Source organism: Desmodus rotundus, chromosome 7 (assembly GCF_022682495.2).
Source record: "Desmodus rotundus isolate HL8 chromosome 7, HLdesRot8A.1, whole genome shotgun sequence".
NCBI lineage: Eukaryota > Metazoa > Chordata > Mammalia > Chiroptera > Phyllostomidae > Desmodus > Desmodus rotundus.
Genome location: NC_071393.1, coordinates 48,742,010 through 48,761,236, shown reverse-complemented (window position 1 = coordinate 48,761,236; position 19,227 = coordinate 48,742,010). Strand labels below are relative to the sequence as shown.

At 40.8% G+C, this 19,227-nt stretch overlaps 1 protein-coding gene and 1 long non-coding RNA gene across 2 annotated transcripts in view; one reads left to right on the top strand and one right to left on the bottom strand.

The window, feature by feature from the left end:
- MIA2 (MIA SH3 domain ER export factor 2) overlaps positions 1–19,227 on the top strand; it is a 104,347-nt gene that overhangs the window by 22,175 nt on the left and 62,945 nt on the right. Inside the window, 2 exon segments of the mRNA XM_045187890.3 lie at positions 1,142–1,360; positions 1,465–1,565. Coding sequence (XP_045043825.2) covers positions 1,142–1,360; positions 1,465–1,565 — 320 coding nt within the window.
- Positions 13,088–17,471, bottom strand: LOC123478710 (uncharacterized). Its single transcript, XR_006654014.2, has 3 exons — positions 17,107–17,471; positions 14,013–14,149; positions 13,088–13,717 (listed from the first exon to the last, which is right to left on the bottom strand). It is a non-coding gene; the product is annotated as an uncharacterized lncRNA (long non-coding RNA).

The window sequence follows — 19,227 nt, the reverse complement described above, 5'->3', positions numbered from 1 at the left end:
ATGTGCAAATGGATAGTATAATTTCTTTAGTAGTGGGTGGTTCTGCCTTTGGAACAACCTCACTAAAAGTTTGAGTAATAAAAGCTTTTATATGTAATAGTACATATTACAATTATAGATATGCATGATCCAGTGGACTAGATTTCAAAACTGTAAATTCTAATATTACCTTTCTTTGTGCAACTAGCTCAGTTTGTTCTATGTATTAAATAGAATTAACTATTAATATCAAGTAGGCTAAAAATATTGTAAATAATTTTGGTTATTTTGACTCTCTTTCTGGTTCTCTAACAGATAAAGAAAAATTATTTCACAATTTCCTTGAATGGCAGGGATACATATTTTTACAATGGCATTTAAATATTACCTCTTTTGGGATAATAAATGTATCTAAGAGGAATAAAATCCTATAAGAATCTATGTACTGTTTGTTCTTTAAAAGTTTATAGTGTATTGTACTACAGAGTTGTTGACAGTTATGTTAGTTGTTTTTTCTTTTTTAATAGTTTTTAGGACAAAAAGACAATAGAGACAATAGATACATACAGTTTTTAAAAAATCTTCACTGGTCAAGGAATTGGGAAAAGTCTCTATTGCAGCCTGAATAAATGGTCCTTGAAAGATGTCCTTGTCTTAATCCCCAGATTCTGGAAATATGCTTACGAGGCAAAAGGGACCTTGCAGATGTAATTAAAATAAACATCCTGACATGTAGAGATTATCCCCGCGGGCCCCATATGATCGGGTTTCTTATAGCAGGAAGGCAGGAGAGCCAGACTGAGAGGTTAGAAGACGCTGCACTGCTGGCTTTGAAGATGAAAGATGGGGCCATGAGACACGGGGTGATGGGGGCCTCCATAAACTAGAAAAGACAAGGAAATGGATTCTCTCCTAGAGCCTCCAGAAGGTGCAGCCCTCCCAACAACTTGACTTTGGGACTTCTGATCTCTGGAACTTTAAGAGAATGTGTTTGTATTGTGTAAGCCAGTAAGCGTGTGGGAGGGACTAATATAGGCTAACCTGTATGCTGTAGTAATGTTTTTTTCCATAATGAAGTATCAAAATGATCACAGAGTTCCTCGAAAACAAAAGGGAAGCCCAAAACAAAGGATGAATTTTAAAAATTCTCATTTATTTACAGAAATGATCTCTAAAATGGAGTTACCTATGAGAATCGATGAAGATTTACACTTCGAAACTCTATCTTCTAAAAATAATGATGAGAAAGCAAAAACATCACTAGATATTGAAGAGCTTATTCAGGAGGAAATAGACAGATGGGTGGGAAATACCCTGCCCAACAGTGAGATGTTTTCAACTGATTACTCTTTGTCTTCTCAAAATCACATTGCTCAAAGAGGTAAGAAACAAGTTGTTAGTTTTTAATAGAGCGATTAAGGAGAAATGAGATTCAAAAGTTACATCATATAAAGTATTAACTTATTTTTATTTATAAATCCACAGAAGATGCTTCCAAGGGTCATTTTCTGAAATTTTTATTTCAAATTGGTGTTTATGATTTCATGAATTCTGCATTTTCATCAATAGTAATTCTTACAGAAGTGGTAAGTTGACCTTTTAAACCTTTTGCAATAATTTTACTGATTCGGCTAAATATAGGAGCAGCTGGAAATTATGTTTCAGTGAATCTTCCCTATGTAATTACTAGATAATATTTCTTTTTCCATAAAGTGATACAGGTAAGATTTCTCCTTACATGAACAGGATGTTGCATTGACATTTTTAAGATTTCTTTTTGTCTTTTGGGGGCAAATGTTGATGTGGTTGTGCCGTTTTTTTTTTTAAATTGAATTTATCAGGGTGACATTGGTTAATAAAATTATATAGGTTTCAGGTGTACAATTCTATAACACATCACCTGTGTATCATGTGTTCACCACCCCCAGTCAAGTCTCCTTCCATTACCATTCATTCCCCCATACCTCTTCTACCTCCCCCTCTCTCCTTTCCCTCTGGTAATCACCATTCTATTTCTGTGTCTATGAGTTTTTCTTTTCCTTGCTTATCCCTTCACCTTTTTCACCTAGCCCCCTAAACCCACTCCCCCCTGACAGATGCCAGCCAGTTCTCTGTCTCTATGAATCTGTTTCCATTTTGTCTATTAGTTAATTTTCTTCATTAGATTCCACATATTAGTGAAATCATATGGTGTTTTACCTGTCTTTCTCTGACTGGCTTATTTCACTTAGCATAACACTCTCGAGGTCCATCCATGCTGTTGCAAAAGGTAAGATTTCTTTATTTTTTACGGCCAAGTAGTATTCCATTGTGTAAATGTACTAGAGGCTTTTTTATCCACTCATCTACTGGTGGGCACTGGGGCTGCTTCCACATGTTCTTTTTTTTTTTAAGATTTTATTTATTTTTTAGTGAGAGGGTAAGAAAGAAAGAAAGAGAGGGAGAGAAACATCAGTTGGTTGTCTGACCAAGGAAAGACACTGCTGCTGAGAATGCGGATGAGGTGCCCTCCTCCCTGCCACCGTCATGGATGGTGCAGTGAGAACACACAGGGCTGCGTGCATCAGTGGACTCATCTGATATCCAGATCTCCTTTCTGGGGTTGCTCTTCACCTGCAATTTTTATCATATTGAAAGGTTGACAACTGAACACCAATTTCTGAAAGAAATTGCTGGCCCTGAAGAAGCACACCCATCTTCAGTAGTAACTGTGCAGACACACTCTCACCAGGGCCAGTGGGTAGGAGTTGTGTGCCTCCCCTCTGGAGCTGACGTCAGGGGTGATGTTCCCCAAACTGATACTAGATGTTGTTTTTTTTTAAAACTGTTGACACTGTTACAGATATTCCCCAGTTCCCCCACCCTTTATCCCACTCTACCTAGAGAACACCCTCCCCCTGCTCCCCCCCACCATAGGCCTTTGCCACATTGTTTATGCCCATGGGCTACGCATTGAGCATATATGTTCTTTGGCTAATTTCTTCCAGTACTTCCCACTCCGCCTCCCCTCTGAGATGTCAGTCTGCCTCATGTTTCCATGCCTTTGGTTTTATTTCATCAGTTTACTTTGTTCATTAGATTCTACATATGAGTGAGATCATACAGTATTTTTGTCTTTCACTGGCTGACTTATTTTGCTTAACATAATATTCCAAGTCCATTCATACCGTCACAAAAAGTTGAGTTCCTGTTTTATACCCACATAGTATTCCATTGTGTAAATGTGCCACATCTGTTTTTATCCGCTTATCTACTGATGGGCACTTGGGCTGTTTCCAGGTCTTGGCTGTTGTATGTAAATAACATGCTATGAACATAGTGGTGTGTAAATGCTTTCTGACTGCTGTTTCAGGATTCTTAGGATCTATTCCCAGAAGTGGGGTCACTGGGTAAAATGGCAGTTTCATTTTTATTTTTTTGAGGACACTCCATACTGTTTTCTGTTTTCCACAGTGGCTACACCAGTCTGCATCCCCTCCAACAGTGCATGAGGCTCCCCTTTCCTCCACATCCTCGCCAGCACTTGTTGTTTGTTGATTTATTAATGGTAGCCTATCTGGCAGGCATGAGGTAGTATTTCATTGTGGTTTTAATTTGCATCTCTCTGATGATTACTGATGTTGAGCACTTTTTCATGTCTGTTGGACATCTGGATATCCTCTTTAAAGAAGTATCTATTCAGGTCCTCATCCCATTTTTTAATTGGATTGTTTGTCTTACTGGTGTTGAGCTGTACAAGTTCCTTATATATTTTGGAAATTAAACCCTTATTAGATGTATCATTGGCAAATGTATTCTCCCATACAATGGGTTCTCTTTTCATTTTGTCGGGGGGTTTTTTGCTGTGCAGAAACTTTTTAGTTTGATGTAGTCCTCTTTGTTTATTTTTTCCTCTGTTTCCCTAGCCCTAGGAGATGTATTGGCAAAAAAATATTGCTATGCAAGATATCCAAGATTTTACTGCCTCTGTTTTCTTCTAGGAGTTTTATGCTTTCATTACTTACATTTAAGTCTTTTATTCATTTTGAGTTTATTGTTGTACCTCGTGTAAGTTGGTGGTCTGTTTTCATTTTTTTGTATGTACAAGTCCAATTTTCCTAGTATCATTTATTGAAGAGACTGTTTTCACTCCATCGTATACTCTTGCTTGCTTTGTCAAATATTAACTGACCATGAAGGAGGGGTTGATTTCCAAGGTCTCTGTTCTGTTCCTTTGATCTGTTCTTGTGCCAGTGGCAGGCTGTTTTGATTGCAATAGCTTTGTATTGTAGTATAGTTTTGTAGGTATCTGGTACTGTGATCCCTCCAACTGTGTTCTTCTTTCTTAAGATTGCTGAGGCTATTTGGGGTCTTTTATGGTTCCATACAAATTTTTGGAATATTTGTTGTAGATCTGTAAAATATGCCATTGGTATTTTAATAGGAATTGTGTTTAATCTATAGATTGCTTTGGGTAGTATGGACACTTTAGTGATGCTAATTCTTCCAGTCCATAAATGCGGTGTGAGCTTCCACTTGTTTGTGACTTCTTCTATTTCTTTCTTTAATGTCCTATAGTTTTCTGAGTATATGTCTTTTACATCCTTGGTTAAGTTTAGTCCTAGGTACCTCATTATTTTTGTTGCAGTGGTAAATGGGATTTTTTTCTTGGTTTACTGAGTGTTCATTATTGGTGTATAAAATTGTCACCAATTTCTGGATATTAATTTTGTATCCTGCTACTTTGCTGAATTCATTTATTAAATCTAGTAGGGTTTTTTTTTTGGTGGAGTCTTTATGGTTTTCTATGTACAATATCATGTCATCTGCAAATAATGACAGTTTTACTTGCTCCTTTCCAATTTGGATGCCCTTTATTCCATCTTGTCTGATTGCTGCGGCCAGGACTTCTAGTACTATGTTGAATAAGAGAGGTGAAAGTAGACATCCCTGTCTTGTTCCTGATCCTAGGAGAAACACTTTTAGTTTTTGCCCATTGAATATGATGTTGGCTGTAGGTTTTTCATATATGGACTTTATTGTGTTTAGGTATGATCTCTCCATTCCCACTTTGCTGAGAGTTTTTATTGTAAATGGGTGCTGGATTTTTATCAAATGCTTTTTCTGCATCTATTGATATGATCATGTGATTTTTATCCTTCAGTTCTTTTATATGATGTATAACATTTATGATTTGGGAAAATTGTACCCACCTTGCATCCTGGGAATAAATTCCACTTAGTTATCGTGTATGATCTTTTTAATGTATTGCTGGGTCCAGTTGGTTTGCTGGGAGTTTTTAGATTACTGCTTTAATTTCATTAGTTGTAATCTATTTCAATTTTTTGATTCTTCCTGATTTTGGAAGATTGTATGCTTCTAGGAATTTATCCATCCCATCTATATTGTTCAATTAGTTGGTATATAGTTGTTCATTTTATTTGCTTGCCATCCTTTGTGTTTCTTTGGTGTCAGTTGTTACTTCTCTTTCATTTTTGATTTTATTTATTTGGGTTCTCTCTCATTTTTTCTTTATGAGTCTGTTTAAAGGTTTGTTAATCTTGTCTATCTTTTCAGAGAACCATTTCTTGGTTTCATTTACCATTTGTATTTTTTAGGACTCTATTCCATTTATTTCTGTTTTTATCTTTATTATTTTCTTTCTTCTACACACTTTGGGGTTTTGGGGGGTTTTTAAAAATTTCCGTTAAGTTGTAGATTGTTTATTTGGGATTTTTCTTTTTTAATATTTGATTTATTTATTTTTAGAGAGAGGGGAAGGGAGGGAGAAAGGGAGAGAAACATCAGTGTGTGCTTGCCTCTCACACACCCCCAACTGGGGACCTGGTTTGAAACCCAGGCATGTGCCCTGTCTGGGAATTGAACTGTTGACCCTTTGGTTCTCAGGCTGGCACTCAATCCACTGAGCCACACCATCCAGGGCTCTTGCTTCTTGAGATAGGCCTGTAATGCTATAAATTTCCTTGTGAACACTGCTTTTGCTGTGCCCCATGGATTTTGTGTTGCTGTGTTCTAATTTTCATTTGTTTCAATGTATCTTTTGATTTTTTTCCTGATCTCATAGTTAACCCACTTATTATTTAGTAACATATTTCTTAGCCTTCATATCTTTGTGTGTTTTCCAGGTTTTTTCCTGTGATTGACTTCTTGTTTCATAGCATTATGGTCATAGAAGATGCTTGACATTATTTCAATATTGCTAAATTTACTGAGACTTGTTTTATGTTCTAACATATTGTCTATCCCAGGAAATACTTAAAAACTTTTTTATTGTTGTTCAATTACAATTGTCCCCATTTTCCTCCTGATGCGACTCCAGTCTGCGGGGTCTGCGTGTTGTGGCTGCGATGAACAAATTCACACGGACTACAGAAGTCCTGTGGAGAAAAAGGGACAGCATGACCACTCTCTAAGTGAGAGAGGGTGAGAGGGCCAGAGAGAGCCAGGACCCTTGCCTGGACAGGCTTTTATTGCTTTTCTGGGTACATTACGTCAAGATGGTCCTCATTTACTATGCACAGGTTCCTGCAGGTGATTACCTTTTACAGATAACAAAGGAAAGAATGTTGCTAATTACTTCAAAGAGAAGGATGTTGCAGATCAAGGGGAAAAGTGGTTGAACCGGTTACACTCCATACTTGGGAGGTTTAGCACAGGTTTTAGGAAGTTACTTTAGAGATATGCAGTAAACATTTGCTGCCTCAATTCAGGGTGAGGGAGTTTTAGCAAAAGCAAGCCTCATAGCAGCCTAGGTACAATGCAGGCCTCATTCCCCACGGGAAAGCTGATCTGTGGGTTTGGGTCCTGTGTGGTGACTCGCTCCCCACTGGATTTTCTGAGTCAGGGGCTGGGCTACATTCCCCATACTATGTGAAATGGTTCCCTATATCCTCCCATTACTCCCCACTGCCCTACCCACCCTCTCTGCCACATTCAATCCTCCTTGCCCACCGTTGTCTTTGTCCATGGGTCCTTTATACATGTTTCTTGACAATCCTTCCCCTTCTTTCCCCCATTAACCCCCTCCTACCTCCCCTCTGGTCACTGTCAGTTTGTTCTTTATTTCCATGTCTCTGGTTCCATTTTGCTTGCTTGTTTGTTTTGTTGATTAGGTCCCACTTATAGGTGAGATCATATAGTATTTGTCTTTCACCACCTGGCTTATCTCACTCAGCATAATGCTCTCCAGTTCCATCCATGCTGTTGCAAAGGGTAGGATTTTCTTCTTTCTTTCTGCTGGGTAGAATTCCATTGTGTAAATGTACCACAGTTTTTTGAACCACTTATTTACTAATTGGCACCTAGGTTGTTACCAGCATTTGGCTATTGTAAATAATGCTGCTATGAACATTGGGGTGCATATGTTCTTTTGAATTGGCATTTCAGGATTCTTAGGGTATAATCCCAGCAGTGGAATTGCTGGGTCAAAAGGCAGTTAATACCAGAAAATGTGTCATATGCACTCGAAAAGAATGTATATCCTGCTGGTTTTAGGTGACATGCCATAAAGATGTGAATTAAATGCATTTGATCTAGTGTGTCATTTAAGGCTGCTCTTTCCTTATTGATATTCTGTCTGGAAGATCTATCCATCAATGTCAATGGGGTGTTGCAATCCTCTACTATGACTATATTACTGTTAATCTCTCCCTTTATGTCCATGAGGATGTGCTTTACAAAGTAGGTGCTCCTATTGTGGATGCATAAATGTTTATAAGGGTTATGTCACCTGTTGGATTGCTTCCTTTGTCATTATGTAATGTTTTTCTATCTTACTATACCCTTATTACATAGGATATAGTAAGAAACAAGGGTATAGTAAAAAAGATATAAGAAAGAAAGAAATATATGTCACATGTAAGTATTGTTACCCCAGCTTTTTTCCCCCCATCGGTATGAAATAATTTTTCCATTCCTCTACTCTTAGTCTGTGTCTTTCTTTCTGACATGGGTCTCTTGTAGTAGACGTTATATATCTGTGTCTTATTTTCTTATCTACTCAGCTACCCTATGTCTTTTGTTTGGAGTATTTAAGCCATTCACATTTAAAGTGGTTATTGATAGATAGGTATTTATTGCCATTTCATTCTTTTAACTATGTTTCTCTGTGGGTTTTTTCCCCCCCTTCTCTTTCTCATTCTCCTTCTTCTTCTTAAAGAAAACTCTTTAACATTTCTTGTAATACTGGTTTGACAGTAAAGAACTCTTTTAGCTTTTTCTTGTCTGGAAAGCTCTTTATTTCTCCTTCAATTTAAATGATAGCCCTGCTGGGTAAAGTAGTCTTGGTCATAGGTCCTTGCTTTTCATCACTTTGAATGTTTTATGCCAATCTCTTCCAGCCTGAAATGTTTCTGCTGAAAATTCACTGACAATCTTATGGAAGCTTTCTTATAGGTAACAAAACTGTCTCTTTCTCTTGCTGCTTTTAAAATTATTCTTTGTCTTTAATTTTGCCATTTTTATTTTGATGTATCATGGTGTGGGCCTCTTTGGGTTCATCTTGTTTGGGACTCTCTGTGCTTCCTGGGCTTGTGTGTCTTTTTCATTTGCCTGATTAAAGAAGTTTTTGGTCATAATTTCTTCAAATAGGTTCTTGATTCTTTGCTCTCTCTATTTTCCTTCTGGCACACCTATGGTGCTTATGTTCTTTCACTTCATGTTGTCTTAAAGGTGCCTTAAACTATCCTCATTTTAAAAAATTCTTTTGTTTTTTTTCTGCTCTGATTGGGTGTTTTCTGCTACCTTGTCTTCCAAATTTCTGGCTCAGTCCTCTGCTTCATCCAACTTACTGCTTATTCTTTCTAGTGAATTCTTTATTTCAGATATTGTATTCCTCATTTCTGACTGGATCTTTTGTTATGGTTTCTATTTTCTTTTTATTATTTTAATCATCACCCAAGGATATGTTTATTGATTTAAGAGAACGAGGAAGGGAGGAGAGAGGGAGAGACAGAAACATGGATGTGAGAGAGAAACACAATTGGTTTCCTCCCCTATGTGTCCAACCAGGTATCAAACCCATAGCTTGGGTATGTGCCCTGTCTGGGAATTGAACCTGCAATCATTTGTTGTATGGGACAATGCTTCAATCAACTGAGCCACCTGGCAAGGGCTCTATTTCCTTTTTTATGCTTGCTATCTATTTGTTGAAGCTCTTACAAAATTTCTTAAGCATTCTTATAACCATATTTTGAACTCTGTATCTAATAAATTGCTTGCCTCCATTTCATTTGGCTCTTTTTCTGGAGATTTGTCCTGCTCTTTCATATAGGACATGTTTCTCTGTCTCCCCATTTTGGCTGCTTCTTTGTGTTTGTTTCTATGTATTAGGTAGATAAGCTGTGACTCCCAGCCTTAGTATAGTGGCCTTATGTAGTAGGTGTCCTGTGGGACCCAGTGGCACAGTCCCCTTGATCACATGAATATGGTGCTCTAGGAATGCCCCGTGTATGGGTTATTTTGGCCCTCCTGTTGTAATTGAGTCTTGATTGCCATTAACCCACTTGTATGTGGGGTCCACCGTCAGGCTGCTGACTGTGAGGATCAACCCTGACCACACTGTATAAGCTGCTGTGCTGGTGCTGACCACATGAAGCGGCATTTGTCTCAGCAGGATCTGGTGCCTACCGAGATCTCCCTTTGGTTATGCTACTTGAGGATATAATTGGATCCTGCTCTGATATTGTCTGAAGCTGGGCACTAGGTGTGTTTGTTTTGGGGTCTCTGTCAGACAGTGCCCGTGACTGGCCCTACAACCTGTTTGGAGCTACAAAGTTATCCAGTTTGTGGATGCCTCTGCTGGGCCTGGGTGTGCATGGGAAGGACCAAGCTGTGCTCCAAGGCTGGCTTTTAGTACCAGACCCTGGGTCAGGTCAGCAAAAGTCCCAAGGCACCCCAAGATCCACCTCTGCCTGACTCCACCTGTTATCTGCCTGGTCGGCTCAGTCACTGAAAGGGCCTCTGGTGATACTCAAGTTGCATGAGGGATGTTCTCAGTGAGTCACCAGGTAGGAGCACATGGTGTTCATAGATTGATGCAGGTTCAGACTCAGTGCAGATGCTAGGTCTGAGACTACTCAGCAAATGCCGCAGGGTATACCAATTCTAGCTGCCCCCTGCCAGGTACTCACATATCTTTGTGGTGGGGTTAGGTCTGAAGGAGGCATCAGAGTGAGGCCAGCAGAGTTTATTAGGCACAAACAGACCAAGATTTTGCTGCCCAAAGCGAGGGCTCCACACTGCTCAGGTGTGTGAGGGAAAAATGGCCACTGTCCTAGAGCTACAATTTAGTCTTTCCAAGAATCTGCCAGAAGCTCAGATCAACAGGTCTGGGCCACTGGGATTTATGAGGGTGGGCTATTGTATCTCCCATAAGTGGAGGTGGCAGTTAAGCTTGGGGGAAGGTGTGGGGACTAGTCACATCCTAGAGCCATACCACTCAGTCTTTTGAATTGAGCCTTGGCCAGGTAACTCAGCTGGTTGGAACGTCCTGCAGTGTACCAGGATTGTGGCTTTGGTTCCTGATTGGTACACATGTAAGAGTCAGCCAATCACCCTGTCAGTTAGTTGGAATGTTGTCCCATTAACTGAAAGTTTGTGGGCTCAATTGTCAGTCAGGGCACAGGCCTAGGTTGTAGGTTCAGCCCCTGGTCAGGGCACATGTGAGGGGCAACTGATAGATGTTTCTCTCTCACTTCGATGTTTCTCTCTCACATTGATGTTTCTCTTCCAATCTCTCTCCCTCCCTTTCCCTCTCTCTGAAATCAAGGAGCATGTCATTGGGTGAGGCTAAAAAAAAAAAGTCAAACAATTGATGTTTCTCTTTCTCCTGTCCTCTCTCTCTCTCTCTCTCTCAAAATTGATAAATAAAAATTAAAATAAAAAAAGAATGTGTCCCAGCGTGATACAGGCTTAAACTTAGTGGCAGTTCTGGGGCTGCGGCCACTCAGCAAATGTTCCGGGGTGTATTAAGTCTAGCTGCCACCTGCTGGGTGCCTCCCTTTCTGGTAGGCGTGGGGTCTTATGAAGTTGTCAGGGTGAGGCCGGCAGAGTTTAGCAGGCCCAAACAGACCAAGACTTGGCCGTGTGAAGGGAGGGCTCTGCTGGGGTATGCCAGGGAAAAATGTCACTTGTCCTAGAGCCACAGAACTCTCTGTCCCAGATTCTGCCCAGAGCAAGATCTCAGCGCAGAGGGTCTGCTGGGAGTCTGGAGGGTGGGGCCAGTAGATCTCCTGTGAGGGGCAGGCACCAGTCAGTTTTACAGAGAAATAAGGGAATGACCCCTACACCAAAGCCACACAATTCAGTCACTGACACCCCCTGAGTCTGCCCAGAACTCTTCAACCCTACCCGGGCAGCTGACTCCTCAGCAGGGTCCAACCTCTGCATGGTGGGGCAACGGGGAGTCCACAGGTTGGGACTGTTGCTTTTCCTAGTCTGATGCTGTATGGAGTGGAGTTCTCCACACAAGAAAGATGACTTTAGTGGTGTGGGAGAGGACTCAGCCCAGGGATCCTGGTGGCTCTCTTTTCAGCTCTCTTCCAAGAACCACAAACCTCACACACTCCTCACCCAACCCTCGTCCGCTCTGCCTTCCTTCCACCAGAGCCTAGGTTGAGTGGCAATGAACAAGATTTTGTGCATTGGCCCTTTAAGAGGGTGTCTGTGTTTCTAGCAAACTCCTGTCTCTCCCCGGCGGACAGAATCCCCGATGATTTACACAAGTCAGATGTTACGTGCATGCCTTTTCCTGGCTCTGGTGTTTTGGACTGAGATATACCTCCAGAATCATAGGCACTGCCTGTAAGAGTGAAACCAGCCTTTTTTTTTTTTTTTTGAATCTCTGCCCTTCTTATCAGTCTCTATGTGGCTGCTTCTGTAAATCCTTAGTTAGAAGACTCTCTTTAGCTAGTCTTCAGTTGGTTATTCAGGCTGATTACCTCATTAATTGCTCTATATTTAAGTTGTAATTCCAGTCTGGTCCTGGGAGGAGCTGAGTGTAACTTCCACCTACCCCGCCGCTATCTTGGGTCCCAAGGATTTCTTTTTAAACTTTCATTAAGCTTTGTTGATCTTGAACATTGGTTTTTTTTCCCAAGTCAGGGAAAATTATACTAAATGAGTTAACTCAAAACTAATATAAACTAAAAATGAATCTGAAGCAAATTGTTAGCACAGTCAACCCTCTGTATCTGTGGGTCTGCATTTGCAGATTCAACCAACTGCTGATGAAAAATATTTGAAAAAAATGTTGGGCTGTTGCTTATGTGTACTGCGTAGTTAGGCCTATGGTGGTTGGGTGTGTCCTGAAGATGTACAGACTTTTTTTCTTGTCGTTATTCCCTAAACAATAAATACAGCATAACAACTAATTACATAGCATTTACATTGTATTAGGTATTAGATGTAATCTAGAGAAGATTTAAAGTATATGGAAGGATGTGAGCAGACATGTGCAGATACCATGCCATTTTATATAAGGAACTTGAGCATCTGCAGGTCTTGTTATGCTCTGGGGTCCTGGAACTCGTCCCCCACAGACGCCGAGGGAGGACTCTAGATGGAGGACTGTGCGTGAATGAAAGCTGTGACCTCAAAATGGTGTAATCTGAGACCCTTACAAAAGCAAATAATATCTCAAAATTTAACCAAGACATAACTAAAATTTCAAAATTTGACACTTTTCCATTTATTATAAATCCTATCAAATCCTACCTCATTAATTGTGAGATATTGCCAAGGACCTAGCTGTAGTACCAGGCACATAGGAGGCCTTTTACAAATGTCAGTTCTTTTTCTTATGTGCAGTTACCACATAAATAAATAGTTGAGGAAACACTTATCTTCTCATTTACATTTTAAAATGAAATTTGATAGTGGTTACTTCAAGGAGCTCACTCTAGTTGGAGGACAGAGGCAAGGAAAGGATTAATTATAGTACAATGCTGTAATGGCCACAGGATGCTACTGCTGTACAGGAGTGGCCGGGGAGACTGAGCGGAAATGGGATGTCGTGTGGGTGGGGAGGAGAAGCCTTGAAAGTGTCTCACAGGAGATCACATTTGAGCTAAATTTGTGTGTGTGTGTGTGTGTGTGTGACTTAAAACAACATACATGTATTCTTTCACAGCTCTGGAGGCTGGAAGTCTGAAATCGAGGTATCAGCTGGGGCGCATTCCCTCCAGAGGCTCTAGGGCAGAATTCTTCCTTGACTCTTCCCGTTTTTGGTGGCTCCAGACATTCTTTCACTTAAGGCCACCTCAGTGTAGTCTCTACCTCGACTTCCCACAGAGCCTTTTCTGTGTGTCTCATCTGAACGAACGCTGACTGAAGATGTACATATATGGGATTAAATCACGAATGTTTTGCATGTTTTGATAGGAAGTTGAACTCATAGATAATGGGGTGCATTTGAAGGATTTTAATCAAGGAGTAAAATGAAAAAGTTTCATTTATCAATAATGAAACTTTATTGATAAGTTTATTTTAAGCTTAATAAGTCTCTTCATCAATATTGTCAAATAAGAATTGAATGGGTTAGAAACAGAGGCAGGGAATACAGTCAAGAAGTTATCGCATTAGTTCAGGAAGTAAATGGTGAAGGTCTAAATCAGAGTTTACAAACTCACAAAATGAATGAAACACAGGTAAAAGTGAGAACTATAACCACCTGGAGAGTGTGTGCCTTCTCCCGAGCATGTGGCTGTTACTTATCTTCAGCTTGGGTTTTCCAGATCTCCTAATATTTCAAAAAAAGTTGGAAATCTGGTTATGTGTGTGTGTGTGTATGTAAAATCTTCCAATTTTTAATACTGCCAAATAATTCAGATAAAAAAAACATGCAGGTCAGACAAAGCCTTCTGTTGGTTGGGTTTGGCCCATTGGCCACATTTAAAAATCTTTGGCCTAATATCTGATGGCACTATTAAAATGATTGGAAGGACAGATAGATCTTTTGTACATAGAATTCATTGGATTTGATGATTGGTTGAATGTAACAAGGAGAAGAAAATGGAAAAGTGAGGATAACTTACCAGGTTTCTAGCGAGGGTGACCACGTAGGTAGATGGTAGTGCCACTGCCTGTGGGAAGAGCTCTGCTTGCAGAGGCTCCCTCCATACTTTGTCTCTTTGCTACGTTCCAGAGAGTTGCCATCACCTGATAGATACGCCTGGAGAAGTGATTAATTTGCTATGTATGATTTGGTCATGCAGTCGTTGATTAAAAACTTTATTTAGCAATCTACTCAAGCATAGAAGAACTGACATATCTCTCACCCTCATCCCCCTCCCTCGAAAATTAGACCTGAGAAGTTACTAAATTAATAAAATAATTTATTAATCAGTACATGATATCCACCCTTCATATAAAGTGTTTATTTATACAGTCTATGCTAGGTATGCTTGTTTGTATGGATTTAGTAAACATAATCAGACACATTTCACTTAAACAATTTGGGTTGAAATTCTTTAGATAAGAAAATATTGAATGTAAATTATGTTAATTATCTTGTGACCTTGGGAAGTCACTAATTCTCTAGGGAAGTCTCAGGTTTAAAACTACTATCAGAAGCTAAGACTAGTGGACAGGCTGTTCATCACAACTAGCTTGCACAATGTTTAGAAATAGGAACCAGTTGCCAACATTTAAAAGGTGAGTTTACATAAAAATCTGGATTTCTGGATTCTCTTGAGAAAAGCATAAGAGAGTAATACGTAGCCTTGCATTCTCCTATGGCAACAAGAAGCTCCGGCTGAACGGTGCTTGCATCGAATAGGGTTGCATTCTTCATTTCCCTACATTTACTTCCACTGTTTGACCTCCACAGGGCTTTAAGTTTATAATGTACGGACTAAATGTTCTGAAGAGTTCCTGCTAGATCTAGAATTCTAACAATCTTAGTGCACTTAGTAAGCACCCACATTATAGTTTTGAACAGCTGTCGTAAAGGGAAAATTTGAGGAATTTTCCAGTTAGATTTAGGTGAAAGGACTTCTTTTCTTCTTGCCTAAGTGTTTCAGGTAATTGTTTCTGTTTACTGGTAATATCAGATTTTGTACACAACATACTTTCTTTGAATTGTTTAATTAACAAAAATCAATACCACTTTTTATCTACTTTATTTTATAATTGAGGAAACTCTTTGAGTTCTACATTGATATGTTCTTAACTACAATGCCTCATTTACATGTGGAGTAAACAGTGGAAGTTACCTAGCTCTTGTTCAACAGGTTGTTCCTGATTCGATATGTTCTGAGAGCAACTGAAATTAAACAGTTCAGAGAAGGAAAATGTTTAATCTTCTTACAAAGGGCTAGATCTCATAGACTGTGACATTGCCTGGTTAATGAAATGGGACTCACTATTGTAGAACTTAAAGCTTTGTAACCCCGCCCTTCATAAGGGAAATCAGTTTCTAGGTTGTGGACAAAGTTTACCGGCTAGCATGTTTCCAATGTTCTTGGATGCTTTCGAGTAGTTGTCACTACTAACTACTAAATACTAACAGCATTTATTAGTGTTAATAAATACTAACAGCATTTATTCTCCATTTCCTTTAAAGCAGACCTATTAAAGTCAGCAAAATCCCATGTCTCCTTAAGAACTATCTTTGAATATTTTTTACATGGTAAAAATTATGTACTCTATGTGAACAGACTATAGAATAAATCATGCAATTTAATTTTTATCAGTTACCAAATTCAGGATTTCTCTTTGCAGTTACAGATTTTAAGAGGGTGTTAATACGTATGATATTTAGTACGTAACATATTTGACCAGGAGTGTTGTCCATGAAACTGAATTGTGAGTTGGTAGTCACGACTCCACCTATAGCACCCCTTCACCCTCAAGTGTCACAACAGGATCCCAGGCAGCGCTGAAACAGGAGTGCAGGATGAGTTAAAATCTGAAGTCTTTCTCAAGGATATGAGGTGCTTTGCAAAACTTTATTTATATGTTAGGGTATTTTAACGTGAATTTAAAACATGGACTTGAACGATCTAGAGGAAGAGGTAAGTTTCTATATGACTGTGAATTATATAGAAATTAGGTTTGAATCAGGCAGAGTTTGAGTTGTACTGTGTTTTTGCTATAGGTGAGACGAAGCTTTTAGATTTTTCTTTTAAAAAAGTTTTAATTTATTCTTTTGTCCCTAATATATGTTTTTAGTATTTGGATCGGTAATTATTGAAAAATTGGAAAAGGGCTCAGACTGCCTTAGGGAGAGGCAAAGGGATTAAAAAGATGTTTTGGGTTATAAGTAAGTCCTAAAAGCGGAAAGTGATTCAGGAGTTCTTTGAAAAAGTTCAGACTTAGTAAATAATTTTTTATTGAATAATACAATGTTCTAATAGAGGTACAAATTGTTCTAAAATTCTCTGAAATTCTGAAGATAAAATTTTGGTTATGCTTCTGTCTTGACTTTGATAGCTGTTCACATAATTTCAACACACATTGTCCAACCCCTGTGAAGGCTGTGTAGTACCTTAAATATGGAGCTTTATTAAGTAATTCCTGCTACTCTCTGATAATGATAGTTCCTGAAACTCCATAGGCTGGTGTGGCAAACGAGAGAGAACACTTTGAGTTCCAAAAAACTAGGCCTCATTTTAGTCCTGAAAACCACATGTGAACTCGGGGCACTTTTTGATTCTTTTTGGCACAATACTTCTGTTGCTGCCAGAGTTTACATTAGAGAAACTTCCTATGGATTTTAGATTTTAACTATTGATTTCCCTTGGGTGATTTGTTTAAGGAAGAACTATCTGTTCCTTTTTGAGTTGCTTCACTGAGGACTTCAGTTTGAAGGCTGAATTTGGTGAGATTGTGCTGGCACGGGAGTTTTAGAGGTGGTTTATTCTTTACACCTATGTCAGCTAAAACCATTTCCCAAGAGCAAATCCAGCCCCCTTACTTTATTCAACAGACCTAAAAATAGAGACCTAAATTTAGAGGACAAGGCGCTACTTTTAGCTTCCCTTCTCAGGAGAACAGCACCAGTCCAGGAAAGGTGCACACGGGTTTGATGATGCAGCATTTAGGTAAGTAGGCGCTCAGGAAGTTTAGGGCAGTTTTGCCTAGCAAGCGCCCAGGTAACTCAGGTAAAAGTGAGTAACCCTTACGAACCCTCCACTCTTCAGAGGAGACCCAATCGATGTTCTCCTGCGTGGGGGAGGTTAAACTTTGTCCAGACAACAGGTGACCCGAGATGCCTTCCTGTCCAAAGTCGAAAGTCCGGAAACAGTTGGCAGGACATACAGGCGAGGGCTCTGCAGGTCATTTCCTAACTGGGATGAAGGCGGCGGCCGGTTTTCCTAATTCCGCGGGGTCCCGTGGGGCACGACACAGACAGGGTTCTGTGGGGTGTAGAGAGAAAGCTCTCGAGGGTCTGAGAGAGGAAAGCACTGCGGAGAGGGGCTGGTCCGGTGCCGCTCCAGGGCCCAGGGGGCGTGCCCGCCAAGCTCAACCCACGGGGCTGCGCGGAGGGGCCTCCAGGGAGGCCTCACTTCCTCTGCAGTCACCTGCCGGTGGATGGGCGTGGGAGGGGCCCTGGGCCAAAGCTCTAGTCCCCTCGGCTGAGCTGCACACAACACATCGCTGAGCTCAAGGCCGAAATTTTCTCAACCCCAGTCTCTGGAATCCCAAAGGTGGGTGGTTTTGCCAGGTAGAGCGCCTGCCCCTTTAAGAGCAGGCACCCAGGACACGTCTACCAACCTCGCGCAAAGAAGGAGGGGAAATTTACCGTGTTCAGCCTCCCAGCCTCCCTACCAAGGGCTGGCCGAAACCAAACCGAGGGGTGGGGTGGCGAGTAGAGGGCGAGTCTCAGGCTCTTGCGGGATGTGTTTGGACTTTCTCATCACCTGGATACAAGGCGTAACGTAGGGGCCGAGGCTTGTCAGTAGGCATCGTGGACACCTGAGGCCTGTGCGCCGTTCCCCCTCTGTGAACCCCCCTACAGCCGGCTCCACAGTGGAGTGGTCCGGTTGTCGGGTGCGGGTTTGGGTTCTGGGTTGAACGCAGCGTGTTGTGTGCGGCTGATTGTTGCTCAGGCAGGCCCTGGCTGCGGCAGCCGTATCCAGGGCAGCCCTGGCGCCATGGAGGAGCCCAGGACTGCCCCTCAGCCTTACTTGGGGCTGGTCCTGGAAAAGCTACGCTGGGTAAGGTCGGGCGCGATCAGGCCCAGGGGTCGCGGAAGCCGCCCAGGGGAGGAAGCAGCAGACTGTGGCTTCGGGTCTGAGCGGCAGTGGTGGGAGGTCCCAAAGCCAGTCTTCATCTGCCACCGGGCCCGCTTGTGTCCGAGGCAGTAGCCAGGTTCGTGGGATGCTTGGGCCGTTTTTTTGTGTGTGTGGTGGAAGGGGACCTGGAGATGAGGAAGGTGAAAAGAGCATTTGCTTAGTGGGACTTTACAAAGGTGTGTGAAATGTTTCCTGATTCCTAAAACAAATGATCCTCTCCCTAATTTTATTGATTTCGAACAGGGGTCAGTGACACGTAGTTCCCCCGACTGTAAGAAACTTAAGGACTGCTCCTCTGAGATGAGTTCCTTTTAGTGATGAAACTTCTTGTCCTGAAAGGATACCTAAGCCTGGACGAGGAGTAGGCGTGCTAAATCTACGTTTTCTTTTAAGATGTTCCTTTGAGATGCTTTACCATAAGTGAGATTGTTCCCTTCTTTCTGTTGTCTTGTTAATATAAAAGCTCATAAATGTAAAACCTGGAGATACTAAACTCCAAGTGTTCAAAATTATTAGGTTCAGTTTATAATCATGTTGCAAGGATTTTTCTATTTATAGGTGACATGTTTAGAGACATTTATGAGGCCGTGTTTAAAACCATCTGCACAAAAAACCTACAAAACCCTATTAAATATTGGGGCAGTTACATTTGCCATGATACTGATATATACTCGTAAATGACAGTTCTATGAGGATTCTATGTGAACTATGTCATAATTTGGGCTACTGGTGTCAGGCTGTCCGTTAAGACAGACAAGACAAAAAAAAAAATAGTACGAAGTAGAAACTGATGAAGTGTTTACTGAAGCATAGAGAAAGCGCTAGTGAAATTGAAGGGTGGGAGAGATTACATTTTCTGGAGTCTCTAGGAAAGCCTTTACAGGCTGGGGGAATACCACAAGAGGCCCGAAGCAACATGGTATGTGCAGTGCGGGAGGAGCTGTGTTACCAGAAGTGTCGAGTGGGCTCAGGGAGTGATGTGCAGTGAAGTTTGCTGGAGACATAAATAGGT